We start from the raw sequence: 16,863 nt of genomic DNA, 5'->3' as shown, positions 1-16,863 counted from the left end.
ATGTCTTTAAACTAGAATAAAATACACATTTACTTATTATTATTTTTTCAATAATTCTAAATCATGATTATTATTTCAAAGAACAAAAAAACATTTGCATCATCTATTTGGAAATAAAATGAATATATTTTATTATTCAAATTTTGATTAATAAAAAAGAAAGGCAATATATTAACGCAATTGATAATACTAAAAGAGTACAACTATATATTATTCAATTTAAATAATGAGAAAGTACATCACGACTTATTTTTCAACTGACTTTTTAATTATTTTTTTATAATCAATTTTATGTTTGTTGGTGCGGAATTTTTTTTCAAATAAAAAAGTGTAGAACCTATGTAATACTCTAACTAGTCTACTATATAGAAAAGGCAAAGATGGTCGACCAGGGACAGATTTGTCATTATACCTGCCACCATCTTTGCTTTTTGGTAGAAATAATGGAGTAATAAAAAATAAGTTTTTCTACAAAACTACAATATTCTAGAAGTCTCCCCAATTTCATCTCTTTTTTTTCTCCAACCAAACCCAACATCCTAGAACTCTCCAATAGTTCCTTTTATACATATAATATATTTACTCCCAGTCAGTATATTTTGAAAGACTTGCGTAGGATTAATTCATCTTCACCCTTAGGTCAGTTCTTTAATCTTCTTCCAGTTCTTTTCAAAAATATAAAATGATTTCATGTTCAATGAGTGTTCCAATTCTAGATCTGATTTTCTTCCACTTCTTTCCCTTAATTTTTTCCCCCAAACCTGCTACCATTTCCAAATTTCATGGCTAAAATATATGGGTTATTGTATTTGAAAGAGATTATTTATGTCAGACTATCTTCCTAATGTTCTTTGGCTTAACCCTCTTTCTTCTGTTATTTGTGTATGCTCTTAATTTGTGTTTTGAATTTTAAGTATTAATAATGTCTACTATATAGAAAAGGCAAAGATGGTAGAAATTCGAAAAAACATAAACATGGGGGAAATGCTGAAATGAGAGGGATAAAAAAGGATTTTCCTAAAAACTTTTGTATTAAAGATCCAAAGAAGAGAGTTTTAACCAAAAGAGAGGGGAAAAAAAGGACTCAATAATGACGGGGGGGGGGGGCTACTAAAAAGAAAGTAGTAGACAAAAATATTAAATAAAGTAACAACAACAACAACAACAACAACAACAACCCAGTATAATCCCACTTAGTGGGGTCTGGGGAGGGTAGTGTGTACGCAGACCTTATCCCTACCCTGAGGTAGAGAGACTGTTTCCAAATAGACCCCCGGCATCCTTCCCTCCAAGAACTTCCCACCTTGCTCTTGGGGAGACTCGAACTCACAACCTCTTAGTTGGAAGTGGAGGTTGCTTACCATCAGAGCAACCCCTCTTGTCTAAGTGTTTCTAAGTGTTTCTAATTAATTTTATATTTTTTCTTACTCTTTTGATGTAGTAAAATTGGTAATGTAGACATTGAGTCTTTTGTATGATCATTGTTTAATTCTTTACAAAACTTTTATTTTTTAGGGGCTAAGTTAGTGCAGGCAAATGTGTATTGTCTTTGGTCTTTCAGGGGCGGCCCGACGAATTTTGTGGTCTAAAGCCAAACTTTATGAGTGACCTTAACTTTTTAAATTTTTTTATTTATTTATTTGAAGTCTATTTTTTTAGTTTTTTCTTAGATACAAAGTTATTAATGATTTTCTTATAATCAATAACTCCTAATAAGTATTTCTCAACTAACAATATAGCTAATCCATTTAATCTTTCTTGTAACATTGTTGTTCTTAGGTAAGATTTTATTAATTTTAATTTTGAAAACTTTTTTACGCTGAAGCAACGGTAACATGAGTTATTAACATTATTCCATAAGAAATTTAGACATTTGAAAAAGAATTAAATCTTTTTATTTGATTAAATATGTAGTGAATCCTACGGTAGATTATCCATTGAAAACTTAAAAGAGAAAAGAAATTAAAAGATAAAAATTCTGATTTTTCATTCAACATGTCTCAATAATTCTCTGCTTAAAGAATATAAATCAAGTCTATCATGGGTAATAATGAAAATAAGTTATTAACTAAGGCTAAGATGTAAAAGTAAAACTAAGGAAGGTCAAACTACAATTAATGAAACTTAGTCTATAGAGATCCATCCATTACAAAATGTATCCATTAAATTGTTATCTTCTAATTGTACTCTTTTCGTTAATACTTTTAATTCAGAAAATAAATTTAAACCATCAATATCGAATTGATTATTATGCTTTAAGGAACATTCAAGATTAAGGCAATATTTTTTAAAATTTTCAACATCTAGCGATCTTAGTTTTTACTGCTAAATAGAAAATCAAAAATATTTTCATATGCTTTGAATTGTTCAAATCTATTTTGAAGTGAAAAAATAACCTTGTCTATTATGTATAAAAGTAACCAACTCTAAAGGACTCTTCGAAAGATTTTGAGATTTAATTTTTAACATTCGCATCAAATTGTTACTTCCTATATATCACACGTTTCTTATAAAATTCGGATTCGATATTCATTTCAAGTGCAATTTCCTTGGTAGAAATCATAGCAGTTGCAAATCTTTCTCCTCTATATTTGTTAAAGAAAGAAATCAAACTTTTTCGCTTTACAGAACTTTTTTTTTAAAATGTATACATAGTCTATTAGATGTAACAAAGAATGGGGCCTCCACAAATATGGGGCCTAAAGCGGTTGCTTTACTTTCTTTATAGAAGGGTCACTCTTGGGTCTTTGTATGAAAAGTTTTTCACCTTTCTTTTTAGGCCTCCTGTCTCTACATAAAAATATTGTTGGGAACAGAATGGCGCGGTGATAATCCTTCTTTTAGATGTAACATTGTAGCTGTTTGTTTGCTTTTGTCTTATGAGCCATATGTTTATCAATGTAAGAGATTCATACGTTGTCGTTTTCCCTTTTAGTATTAGTGATTTTTGGAAAACATGAAGACTTCTCATGGTAAACATCTAAAAAATTAAGTTAATTCTCACAAAAAATTAAAGGTATGATTGAAATGCGAAAATGAGCGGGGAAAAAAGTACTTTTCTAAAAACTTCTGTATTAGAAATCCAAAGAAGAGAGTTTTCTTTGCAGGCCGCCTCTATGTTCCTCTCTTCTTTCTCTTTACTCTCTTCTTTTACATAGTTACATGATATTTTTTACTTCAGTCCTTTACAATTAATGTTTCTTTGTCATCATTCTTCTCTGTAATATATTGAAATGTATTTGTTAATGTTAGTTCTCAAAAAAAATGGATGGCCTTAAAAAGTTATTGTTGGTTAGTTGTTGGTAATTCTTTACGTATTCATCGGCTAATTGTTGCTATGACTTCTTTGAACAAAAGTTGTTGGCTACATCTGATGAGTTAATACCTATACACTAATTTATTTTCTCATTAGCCTGTAAATAAAATATATTTTTCCCCTCAGCATATAGAAACCACTTATATGAGATCATTATTGACAGTTTCTTATTTTGGTTGTTTTGTTTTAATTACAGGTTTCGCTCTTTGTTGTGTTGTCATAGCTATCTGTTCGTGCGGTTTAGTAGCAAATCACTGGTGGTAAGTACTGCTCTTTTGCTGGATTTAATTTTTCCACTTACCTTCTTCGTATTAAGGAGGTGTTGGCCTTTTTATTCATTTCATGTCGTCTCAACTTTAACTTTTCGATTACAAGGTAATATATTCTATCCAAAATTAGTTATGTAGTTATGCATGTAATAGAAATATCTTTACTTGAGATGCTTTGCTTTGTGGTATATGCCAATACAATTTAACTTACATACCTTGTACGCATATTATTCATCAATGACAAACATATAGCTAAAATTGTAATTTTTTCCTTTTTTAAGCACCGGTCATTAGAAAAATATTCTGGCAGTAGAAAAGCTGCCTTAATGGCGGATAGAAATCATGAAAATGACCAGACCTTTGGAAAAGCACGTGATGACAAAAGTTTTTCTATTATATAGAAAAGCCAAGTCTGGTCGACCAGTGTCAGAATTACAATTATATCAATATGCAAGATTAAATTGGTAAGATGGATAAATATAAAATATTTTATGTGTCCACTGCTTGCTCAATCCAGGTTTGACGGTAGCTCTAGAAATATCGGCTCTTTCATCTCTTTTCACAAAGAAATGCTCCTCCATTTTTTTGCTAGAATCTCTTCATCTTCTTAATTGAGTGACAATTAATGACGAGATTCATGCCTTTTTGGTTGTAGTTTCAATTGAGTTCCAATTGCCCATTTATTAATTATATGATTTTTATAGTTCTTAAATGAGGTTTCTCCATAATAATGCTCTTTTGTCATTCTTGCCATGTCGGCTTAAAACTCATGTGGCTACTTCTATTTCCCTTATTTTCATTTGGAATATCTATTTATTTGCTTCTATATGTATGAGAATTTTATCTTGCAATTGTCTTTTGGATTTAATTATGATTTTCTTTTTCTTTGGGAGCTTTTGAATTATATTTATTTTCGAAACTTTTGTTTGTGTGTATTTTTTCACATGTTCCAGAAATTTGCAGGGATGAGAGGGTATTATCGAATTGGTTTCTCCTTAACACTTTGACGGTTCTTTAATTGCATCTAAATTATCAAAGTGAGGTTCTCGAATTGCTTTGGTCGCCCTTTCCCTTTTGTCTTATTGTTTTGTAATAATCCGTTTTTGAAGTATTTCCTCAGGGATTACTTATTGTTACTTCTTGCCACTTTATATCAGGTGAAACCTTATGTCTAAGCTCTAAAGAACCAAAATATACGATGGAATTTCCTTCTAAAGATTCACCCTTTCCGGTAAGTTGTTTGTCATGTCTTTTACTTCAAACTTTTTGAAGCCCTCAGTTAAACTTTATATGCCTTTAAGATTATGATGTTTTTACATACGATGTAAAAGAAGTTTCTGAAATAGTATGGACATGTTTGTGAAAAATGATAACAAAACATGATCTTTTAGTCATAGAGGATCATCAAAGAGTTTCATTTCATTTGGATGAGTCACCTTTATCTGTTTTAGTTATATTGGAGGTTGGGAGATTCTCTACCAACAATATTTTTAAAATGAAATGGCATGTTTATGTATGTCATGTAAGTTAGAATTCAAAGAAAATTGTGCAGGATCTACCAGTATTTTTTTAGCGAGCCCCTTCAATTTATAAAGAATAATGTAAAGTAGTACGCTATTGAATATCACATCTTGCAGAACAAGCATCTTTGGCATCAATTGCATTTTTTGGGGGAAAGTTTCTTTTTTACTTCTTAGCTTTCTGGGCTTGTGTACTTTTAAGTATTTGGCACAAAAACAACAACTACTATCCGCAAGCATGTTGAAATCAGACATTTGGCACAAAAAGATTATTGAGTATTGATTAATGGAACTATAGTTCCTCATATTCTCATGACTAACTTAGAAGCCGTAGGAATATAATGAAAACACAACTATCTATCCTGCTTCATGGAAATGTTTTTTCCTTGATCGCCATGTTGTTGGTTTAAGTACAATTTGCTATTTTATTCCCCTTTTATCTTTAGAAGTAACGAAGAAGTAATAGTTGAAACTGTTCGTTGCTTGCCTTACATTTCACCTAATATGAGGGAACACTTCCTAGATTATCATATGTTGCCCTTTGTAAGGTTGATTGTCTCATATTGATAGTATAACATAGAGTTGTTATAATGTTTGCCCCATATAATTCCATTGAAAATTACTCCAGTGGATGAATCTATATCATCTGATTTTGCGTAACTATCATTTTCATTACTATATATGGCAGGGTTCCATCAGGACCTGGTCATTCCAGTAATGAATTTTCATAATGAAGACAAGGGTTTTATGTGTTTGGTTGGAGATGTTTTTGATGTGCCAATTAGGAAGGATATTATTCATCGTGTTGTAAGATAAGATGACAGCTAGCAAAACAACAACAGGTATGTGCACGATTCTTTTGAATCCCAAATTTTCAATTATAGAGCATACACATTGGCGAGCTATTCCTGTTTTATTTGTGTTTCCCGTTCCTAAGAGCCATTTATCATTTTCCATTTCTCATCTTACTCCCAATTGTTTTTATGGGAAACAGGGAGGCTTACTGGGGAAAAAAGAGAATCAGGATGATCATTTTGAGGCATATGAAGACCACAAAAACTCATATGCCTTTTGGGGAAAATCGCATTGCTAAAGAAAATTGTTGCATACAAAAAATGATCTAAGGCGTATCATTTAAACCTCATATTCTCCTACTTGTTTACTATCTTTATGCTTGTTACCCTGATTCTATAAGCTTTGTAAATTATAGTTACTTGCCAAGGCAATAGAGGATTCAAATGGTGTTGTTGACCTACTCTTGATGAATGTTGCAGGGAACCCATTTAACTAAAACTATTAGTGAAGTTACTGGGGCTGGTAGAAAACCGTGGTGTCATAAGGGAACTGGGCGAGCAAGGCCTGGAACACTGCGTGGTGCTCAGGTTCTACTTGTGTATACTGCTTTGATGTAAAGAGTATATCTTCCTGCTAAGTAATTTTGAATCATTTTTAGGACAAAAAATTTCCTGTAAATGTAAAATATCCTACATAATCCCCTTCTCTTGAAGTTCCAATCTTTCAAAATTGCCAGGTTCAAAATTAACTTAGTGAAACTTGTTGAGGGATCTAATTGAAGCAAGTATTATCATTATGTTTCTTCTTGACTTTTGAGCTTGAAAGCTTTGTGAAGATCTTGTCAGTTTGCAATACATACATGTCGAATCAAAGGTGCAGGCATAAGTTGTAATTATGCATGGTTAAAATATTAGTACTTGGTTTCCTACCCACAAGCCGCATCAACAGAAAGAGAAAAAAGTTAGTTTCAGTAAGTATAGACGTAGAAGGGAAAAAAAGGGGACTCTGGAAGTTCATAGAGTGAAACATATTGCATTGGCTTGCCATCGTGGGATTTTTATGTCTAATTTTGTCTGTTCTTTTGGCATACAGAATTAACCGTACATCACATGTTGGAAAACAACAAATACTCCCACTTAGCTTTACGGGAGGCCCAAGAGATATGCGCTGAAGGTATATGGATGTTATTGCATTAGTGCAACGCTTTGGAAAACCTGATATATTTTTGACTATGACCTGTAATCCTTCTTGGCCTGAAATAAAAGAAAACCTCCTGTCAATAGATGAAACACAAAATAGACCGGATTTAATAAGTCGAGTATTTCGAGCAAAATTAGAAGAGTTGAAAAAGGATATTGTCAAAACACAAATAATTGTCAAAGTCGCAGCATTTATGTATACAATGGAATTTCAAAAACGGGGACTTCCACATGCTTATTTTCTTATAATCCTTGATGAAAAATATAAGTTACTAACTCCTGAAGCATATGACCGTTTTGTATATGCTGAATTACCCGATGAAAAAGAAAATCCTACTCTATATTCACTTGTTACAGATTACATGATGCACGCTCTATGTGGAGAATTAAATCCAACAAATTCTTGTATGAAAAAAAAACAGGTTAATATAAATTTAAGTATCCTAAAGAGTTTGCAGAACAAACAACTAAAGGAAAAAATTCGTATCCAATTTATAGAAGGCGAAACACAGGAAAGAAAGTGAAAATTAGAGGACACCTTCTTGATAATTCATGGGTTGTTCCTTATAATATATATTTACTTTATAAATTCAACTGTCATATAAATGTTGAGATTTGTTCTAATATTAAAGTTGTCAAGTACATCTATAAGTATATTTGCTTAGGACATGATAAAATTGCATTTCATATACATGTTAATGATACAAATGTAGAGATAGATGAAATAAAGGAATACCAAACTGTTAGGTGGGTTTCACCGCCTGAGGCTACATGGCGTATATTTGCTTTCCTTATTAATGTTTCCAAATGTATATCATCTTCAGCTACATCTTGATGGACAACAACTTGTTTCCTTCAAGAGTACAGACAATATTAGTAAAATTGTGAACAATTATATGATTAAGAAAACAATGTTAACCGAGTTCTTTTTAATGAATAGAGAAAACAAAGATGCTAAGAACCTGAATTTATTATATCGAGAATTTTCCGAATACTTTGTATGGTCATCAATAGATAAAACATGGACACGCCGTCAACGAGGAAATGCTATTGGTTGCGTTGTGACATGTCATCCAAACGAAGGAGAAAGATACTATCTTAGACTGCTTCTAATGAATGTAAGAGGACCAAAATCATATGAAGATTTGCGAACAGTAAATGGAGTATATTGTACCACATTTAGAGAAGCTGCAGAAAGAAGAGGATTACTACTTTGTGATAATAATTTGGTAGAATGCATGTCTGAAGCTGTAAGTTACCAAATGCCATTCAGTTTAAGACAATTATTTGCTATGTTACTGATCTATTGTAATCCAACTAATCCAAGAGAATTATGGGAAAGATTTGAAAGCCCAATGTCTGAAGATTTCAAAAGAAATCTGAATATAGATGCAAGGGAAATCTGTTACAAAGTGTTAAACCATATTAATAATATTCTTCATTCAATGGGGCATGATATTAATAAATTTGAACTAATTTCAGAAGTGATAAAGTCATATGCAATAGCAAAAGAAGCTAAAGATGTTGATTTCGAGAGAAATATCATTGTTAACGATGAAGATTTACTGTTGAAAAACAAATTAAACATTGAACAAAGAAGAGCTTACAATATGATTTTCGATAGAATATTTTCAAATAGACCAGGGGCATTCTTTATTGACGGTCCCGGTGGGACTGGTAAAAGCTTTTTATATCGTGCTTTATTAGCTACTGTGAGACACAAAGGATTTATAGCTTTAGCAACTACAAGTTTCGGTGTTGCAGTTTCACTTCTTCCTGGAGGTCGAACTGCTCATTCCCGCTTTAAAATTCCTATTGATGTCAATGAGAACTTCAGCTGCAATATTATTAAACAAAGCTCATTAGCGTCTTTAATAGGAGATGCAAAACTAATTGTATGGGATGAAATTTCAATGGCCAAAAAGCAAACAGTGGAAGCATTTGATTTGCTTTTAAGAGATCTAATGGAAACAAATATACTATTTGGAGGAAAGGTAGTTGTCTTTAGTGGTGATTTTAGACAAACTCTTCCCGTAGTTCGTAGTGGCAAAAAAGAAGATTTTATTCGTGAAAGTTTATTGTGCTCTGAAATTTGGAATCAACTTGAAAAATTACAACTATATGAGAATATGCGTGCTAAAATAGATCCTGCCTTTTGTAAATATTTAATGAGAATTGGTGATGGAAAAGAATAGCAAAATGACTGTGGAAAAATTGAAATTCCTCATTCCCTCATTATTCCTTATACTTCTGAAAAAGAATCCTTGAATTTGCTCTTCCGAGATACTTATCCTGATTTATACAAATGTCATTCAAATGCCTCCTTTATTACTTCTCGTGCTATTCTAACAACCAAAAATAATTTTGTTGATGAATTATGTTTCTTCCTCACTCTTGAGCTTGAAAGCTTTGTGAAGATCTTGTCAGTTTGCAATACATACATGTCGAGTCAAAGGTGCTGGCATAAGTTGTAATTATGCATGGTTAAATGTTAGTACTTGGTTTCCTACCCACAAGCTGCATCAACAGAAAGAGAAAGGAGTTAGTTTCAGTAGGTATAGACGTAGAAAGGAAAAAAAAGGGACTCTGAAAGTTCATAGAGTGAAACATATTGCATTGGCTTGCCATCGTGGGACTTTTATGTCTAATTTTGTCTGTTCTTTTGGCATACGGAATTAACTGTACATCGCATGAAGTGTTCTTGTTTTTAGTTGTAATGTAAAGTAAAACTGCATTAGAATCAAAATTGTTGGGACTGCAAGCGCGGGCAAGAGTCATCTAGTACAAACATAAAGAACAAAAAAAAGAAGTAAAGAGTGACCAGTAAAATGACATTCGAAGTGTCAAACAAAATAGACACAGGCTTAGGCCCAATATGAAGAGCGGTAAAATAATACATCAGCCAAATTATTACACTTTAGACCTAGTAGTTTATGCTCTACTTTGTATAAGATCATTACAAAAATTCTGGTGAAACGCATGAAATCTTTGACGCCTTTACTTATCTCTATGAATCAAGCTGCCTTTGTTGGAAAAAGACAAATTGTGGATAATATTATGTTAGCACATGAATTTATGGGGTTGCTGAAAAAACAAAGGAAAGGAAAAAATAAGTTAATAGATTTAAATTTAGATATGTCTAAAGCATATGATCGTGTGGAGTGTCCTTATATCCAGCAAATGATGTTACAAATGGGTTTTCACCATATTTTTGTAAATTTGGTTATGACTTGTTTCTTTTTCGTTTAACTTAATGGAGAGATTAAGGATTGTGTAAAGCCATCTAGAGAATTAAGGCAGGGTGATCCTCTATCACTTTACTTATTCCTAATATGTGCTGAAAGATTATCTGTCCTATTACACTCGGTTGAACAACAAGGTGTCACGACCCGAATTTTCCACCATGGGGAGTCGTGATGGCGCCTACTAATGGAGATAAGCCAGCCAAGTATTAATACATTTCTGATAACATTCGCAACAATATAAACAAAACGATACAATTAAATAAAAGCGGAGTCTTAACTTACATAAAAACTAAATAGAAATTTGAGGAAAGTTTAACATAATCCTCTACCCAAGATTTGGTGTCACAATGCTCACGAAATTCTAAGATTTACTAAATACAATCATCTGAAAGAAAATTATAAACTGTTTGTTTCGGTACAAAGATAACAAACTGAATAAAGAGAGAGAGACTTCGGTCCTGCGGACATCAGCAAGGCTACCTCGGTGTCTCTCTACTGAAGTCAGCTCCCGATCAAATCCTACTGCCGAGGTCCAAAAGCTGCTCCGGGATCTGTGCAAAAAGATTTACAGATGTGTAGCATCAGCACAACCGACCCCATGTGCTGGTAAGTGCCTGGCCTAACCCCAGCGAAGTAGTGACGAGGCTAGACAGAACCTACCAAAAACAACTTATGCAGATATATGCAATAAAATGAAATATACAGAATTTAAACAACTAAGAGGGGGGACATGCTATGGGGAGCTAAAAGTTTCAAATAGAAATCCTCAATAACAGAAAGGAGTAACAAACCCAGAATGTCAACAAGAATCAAAAATCAACAATTTGCACGGCATCACTTCGTGCTTTTACTCTCGTCCTCACCAAAATAATACACGGCATCACCCTTCGTGTTTTATGCTCTTCCTCACCCAAACAACAATCACAAGATAAATAGGGTAAGAGGATCTATAACCTCGAAGTAAATCAAATAACAACAAGTAATGAAAGAAACAACATAACTCGGATATCAACAAAGAATCAGAAAGCAACAAATGCACGGCATCACCCTTCGTGCTTTTACTCTCGTCCTCACCAAAGCAATCATATAAATGAAATATGCACGGCATCACCCTTCGTGCTTTTACTCTCTTTCCTCACCATATAATCAATAAAATTAGCATGGAATGGTACATCGTGCGGCACGACATCACCCTTCGTGCTTTACACTCTTTCCTCACAATAGCAAACAATGCACGGCATCACCCTTCGTGCTTTATCACTCTTCCTTACCCAAGCAAAAATCACAAACAAGAGGCAAGGGAGTAGACAAATGATGATAGAAATCACGGCAAGGGAATACAAATAAATAGCTAACTCCCGGCAAGGAAGCACAATTAAGTAGTTAAAAACCAGGCAAGGGAACAATATCAATAATCTCAGCATCCCGGCAAGGGAGATAGTCAACAAAGCAACAAGCATCCCGGCAAGGGAGCAATTCAATAATTCTTTCTCTTTCTTTCACTTTTACCTCTTATCTCACTTTACCACCTGAGCCAACGCTCCAAAGGGGTTCAATCATTTCATATACTTTCACGCTTTATGATATACTCGAGCCAATGCTCAAAGAATGTACAAATCATAATTCTTCCTCAAACTCTTCACATTATATGAAATTTATCAATTTAACAAGGAAGGGGTATCACAAATCCGAATAAACACAAATAAGACTCACGGTCATGCTAGACTCCAGTGTATAGATACTCGTCACCATGCCTATACACCGTACTCAACAATTAGCAAATAGCAAACAACACTCTAATCCTATTCCCTCAAGCGAAAGTTAGAACAAACACTTACCTCGGTCCAAAGAATAGCAATCAACCCTCAAATACCGCCTTTCCTTTATAATCCGACTCCGAAACAACGATATCTAGGCATAATTAATTCAATAATATCAATAAAGACTTGATAACAAAATTCGATAGCTTAGATATGAAGTTCCTAGCATTCTTCCAAAAATACCAAAATTTGACCCCGAGCCCACATGGTCCAAACACGAGGCTCGGACTAAAACCAGATTACCTATAACCCCATGAGTTCAAATATATAATTTATTTTAAGATCCGACCACAAATTGAGGTTGAATCACTCAAAATTCCCAAAAACCTAACTCTACCAAAAACCCCTAATTTATACTTTGATTTAATGATTTAGGTCTAGGATTTCAATAATTAATGAAGAAGAGTGAAGGAAATAGATGGGAAATTACTTACCAAAAAGACTTTGATGAAGAAGAGCTTCAAAAATCGTTCCTAGAGCTTGGAGAAGACAAGTTTTATGAAAAATGATAGAACTCCCGTAATGGGTCTGTTTTGGACTTTTAAAATAACTGGGCGGAATTGTCCTATGCGATCGCATAGCGTAAGGTGGGATGGTCACTGCGATCGCGGGATAACGAGTGCGATAGCATAGAGGGTCAAAGTGGGGCTGGCCTTTTGTGAATTGCGATCGCAAAAGGGAGTGTGCGATCGCATAGAATGAGTTTGCAGAGGTACGCATCACATGGCATATAACGCGATCGCATAGAACAAAATTGGGCGACTCCAAAATAACTCTACGCGATCACAAATATACATATGCGATCGCATAGAAGAAAATGACTGGGGACTGACTGCAGAAATTCTGCAACACTTCCTAAGGCCAAAAACACCCCGAACCGCCTCCAAATCACTCCCGAGCCCTCGGGGCTCCTAACCAAACACACTCACTAACTCAATAACATCCTACGAACTTACTCGAGCGATCAAATCTCCAAAATAACATCAAAATCAATGAATCAAGCCTCAAAATCATCATTTTTTTTATCAAACTTCATAAAACTTTCAAATTTAGGAATTCAAGTCCGAATCACGTCAAACGACGTCCGATTTTGACCAACTTTCACAGAAAGTGCTTAAACCACATATAAGACCTGTATCGGGCGCCGGAACCAAAATACGGGCCCGGTACAAATGCTTTCTGATTCATTTTCATTTCAAATTTCCAAATAAATTTCAGAAAAACAATTTCTTTTAAAAATTCATTTCTCGGGCTCGGGACCTCGGATTTCGATTCTGGGCATACGCCCGAGTCCCATATTTTTCTACGGACCCTCAGGGACCGTCAAATCATGGGTCTGGGTCCGTTTACCCAAAATGTTGACCAAAGTCAACTTTAACCATTTTAAAGCTATAATTTATCAAATTTCACATAATTTAACACATAAGCTTTTTTGGCTACGCGTCCGAACTGCACACGTAAATCGAGGCAACTAAAGGTGAGGTTTTCAAGGACTCGAAAGTATGGAAAAAGGGAGAAAACTGGTGATGACCCTTTGGGTCGTCACACAAGGAAAGGTAAAATGGTTCACATTAGGGACATAAGAAGGAAGTACCTAAGTCGGGGAAAAGGTGAGGATAACGGTCCCGCATATCGGACTCGGACTCCCAGGTTGATGCCTCAGGAGGGTGACCTCTCCACTGAATACGAACCGAAGGAAAACTCTTGACCTCAACTGGCGAACCTGCCGGTCTAGAATAGCTACCGGCTCTTCCTCATAAGATAAGTGCTTGTCCAATTGGACAGTACTGAAATCTAACACGTGGGATGGATCGCCGTGATATTTCCAAAGCATGGATAAATGAAACACTGGATGTACGGCTGATAAGCTCGGTGACAATGCAAGTTTATAAGCCACCTGTCCCACTCGATTAAGAATCTCAAATGGACCAATGAACCTAGGGCTAAGCTTGCCCTTCTTACCAAATTTCATCATGCCCTTCATAGGTGACACTCGGAGCAATACCTGCTCACCAACCATAAAGCCACATTTCGAACCTTTCGATCTGCATAGCTCTTTTGCCTGGACTAAGCTGTACGAAGTCTATCCTGAATGATCCTGACCTTGTCCAAAGCCTCCTGAACCAAATCTGTACCTAACAACCGAGCCTCTCCCGACTCAAACCATCCAACCGGATATCGACATCGCCTACCATACAAAGCCTCATAAGGAGCCATTTGGATACTCGACTAATAGCTGTTGTTGTAGACAAACTCTACTAAAGGCAAGAATTGATCCCACGAACCTCCAAAGTCAAATACACAAGCTTAGAGCATATCCTCCAATATCTGAATAGTTCGCTCGGACTGCCCGTCCGTCTGAGGATGAAATGTTGTACTCAACTCAACCTGGGTGCCTAACTCTCGCTGGACAGCTTTCCAGAAATGTGAGGTAAAATGTATACCCCGGTCCGAGATGATAGATACCGGCACACCATGAAGGCGAACAATCTCCCGAAAATAGATCTCAGCTAACTTCTCGAATGAATAGGAGACTGCCACAGGAATGAAATGTGCTGACTTGGTCAGCCTATCAATAATGACCCAAACTGCGTCGAACTTCCTCCGAGTCTGCCGGAGCCCAACAACGAAGTCCATAGTGATCCGCTCCCACTTCCACTCGGGAAGCTCAATCCTCTGAAATAAACCAATAGGCCTCTAATGCTCTTACTTAACCTGCTGACAATTAAACACTGGGCCACATAGGCAACGATATCCTTCTTCATTCTACGCCACCAATAATGTTGTCGCAAGTCCTGATACATCTTCGCGACGCCCGGATGAATAGAGTACCGGGAGCTATGGGCCTTCTCTAAAATCAACTCTCGAAGCCCATCCACCTCAGGCACACAAACTCGACCCTGCAATCTCAAAACTCCATCAGCATCCAAGGTAACCTGCTTGGCATCTCCACGCTGTACCGTGTCCCTAAGGACACACAAATGGGGATCATCAAACTGCCGATCACGGATACGCTCTAATAACGAAAAACGGGCGATTGTGCTAGCCAATACTCTACTAGGCTCAGAAATATCCAGCCTCACTAACTGATTGGCCAAAGCCTGAACGTCCAAAGCAAGCGGTCTCTCATCGACCGGAATATAAGCAAGACTGCCCATACTGGCTGACTTCCTACTCAAGGCATCGACCACCACATTGGCCTTTCCCGGGTGATATAAGATAGTGATGTCATAATCTTTCAACAACTCCAACCACCTTCTCTGCCTCAAATTCAACTCCTTTTGCTTAAACAAATACTGAAGACTCTTATGATCCGGGAACACCTCACACGTCATGCCATACAAATAGTGCCTCCAAATCTTCAATGCGTGAACAATGGCTGCCAACTCCAAATTATGCACTGGATAGTTCTTCTCATAAACCTTCAACTGCCTCGAAGCATAGGCAATGACCTTGCCATCCTGCATCAACACTGCACCAAGTCCAATACAAGATGCATCACAACAGACTGTATAAGGCCCTGAACCTGTGGGTAAAACCAATACCGGTGCCACTATCAGAGCTGTCTTGAGCTTCTGAAAGCTCGCCTCACACTCGTCTGACCATCTGAACTGGGTACCCTTCTGGGTCAACCTGGTTATCAGGGCTGCAATAGACGAGAACCCTCCACGAACCGACGATAGTATCCTGCTAACCCCAAGAAACTCCGAATCTCTGTGGCTGAGGCTGGTCTACGCCAGTTCTTGACTGCCTCAATCTTTTTTGGATCAACCTGAATACCCTCTGCTAATACAACATGACCCAGAAATGCAACCGAGCTCAACCAGAACTCGCACTTCGAGAACTTAGCATATAACTGACTATCCCTCAAGGTCTGAAGAACCACTCTAAGATGTTGCTCGCTCCTCCCGGCTGCGGGAATATATCAAAATATCATCAATGAAGACTATCACGAACGAGTCCAAATAAGGCCTGAACACTCGGTTCATCAAATCCATAAAGGTTGTTGGGGCATTGGTCAATCCAAATGACATAACCAAGAACTTATAATGCCCGTACCGAGTGCGGAATGCTGTCTTAGGGACATCGGATGCCCTAATCCTCAACTGATGGTAGCCAGATCTCAAGTCAATCTTTGAAAATACCTTGGCACCCTGAAGCTGATCGAACAAGTCATCTATCCTCGGCAATGGATACTTATTCTTAATTGTAACATTGTTCAATTGTCGGTAATCAATGCACATTCTCATCGAGCCATCCTTTTTCTTTACAAACAGAACTGGCGCACCCCAAGGCGATACACTAGGTCTAATGAAACACTTCACGAACAAGTCTTGCAACTGCTCTTTCAACTCTTTCAACTCTGGCGGAGCCATGCGATATGGCGGAATAGAAATGGGCTGAGTGCCCGGAGCCAAATCGATGCAAAAATCAATATCCCTATCTGGTGGCATCCCTGGCAAGTCTGATGGGAAAATCTCAGGAAACTCACGAACCACGGGCACAGAATCAATAGAGGGAATCTCAGCACTAGAATCACGAACATAAGCCAAGTAGGCCAAACACCCCTTCTCGACCATACACCGAGTCTTCATATACGAAATAACACTGCGGGTAGAATGACCAAGAGTCCTTCTCCACTCTAAACGGGGAAAATTCGGTAAGGCTAAAGTCACAGTCTTGGCATGACAATCCAAGA

General features: G+C 36.3%; 1 protein-coding gene and 1 long non-coding RNA gene across 3 annotated transcripts; both read left to right on the top strand.

Annotated features, from left to right (window-relative positions):
- Positions 1-513: 513 nt before the first annotated feature.
- LOC107807004 (uncharacterized) lies at positions 514-7,180 on the top strand. 2 transcript variants are annotated; one of them, XR_012704533.1, is made up of 6 exons: positions 514-639; positions 3,513-3,576; positions 4,549-4,622; positions 4,743-4,816; positions 5,794-5,947; positions 6,100-6,958. It is a non-coding gene; the product is annotated as an uncharacterized LOC107807004 (long non-coding RNA). The 2 variants fall into 2 exon arrangements; XR_001652804.2 differs by lacking the exons at positions 514-639; positions 3,513-3,576 and adding an exon at positions 6,993-7,180 and having other exon boundaries at positions 3,602-4,622; positions 6,100-6,487.
- A 122-nt stretch (positions 7,181-7,302) lies between these two features.
- Positions 7,303-9,294, top strand: LOC142179097 (uncharacterized). The gene is made up of 2 exons (XM_075248921.1): positions 7,303-7,521; positions 7,924-9,294. Exons 1-2 carry the CDS (start codon positions 7,303-7,305, stop codon positions 9,292-9,294), a joined length of 1,590 nt encoding a protein of 529 aa, XP_075105022.1.
- The last annotated feature ends 7,569 nt before the right edge of the window (positions 9,295-16,863 follow it).

The sequence above is a fragment of the Nicotiana tabacum genome, chromosome 3 (genome assembly GCF_000715075.1).
Source record: "Nicotiana tabacum cultivar K326 chromosome 3, ASM71507v2, whole genome shotgun sequence".
Lineage (NCBI taxonomy): Eukaryota > Viridiplantae > Streptophyta > Magnoliopsida > Solanales > Solanaceae > Nicotiana > Nicotiana tabacum.
The sequence above is the reverse complement of the archived record's forward strand: the minus strand, read 5'-3'. Positions and strand labels throughout refer to the sequence as shown.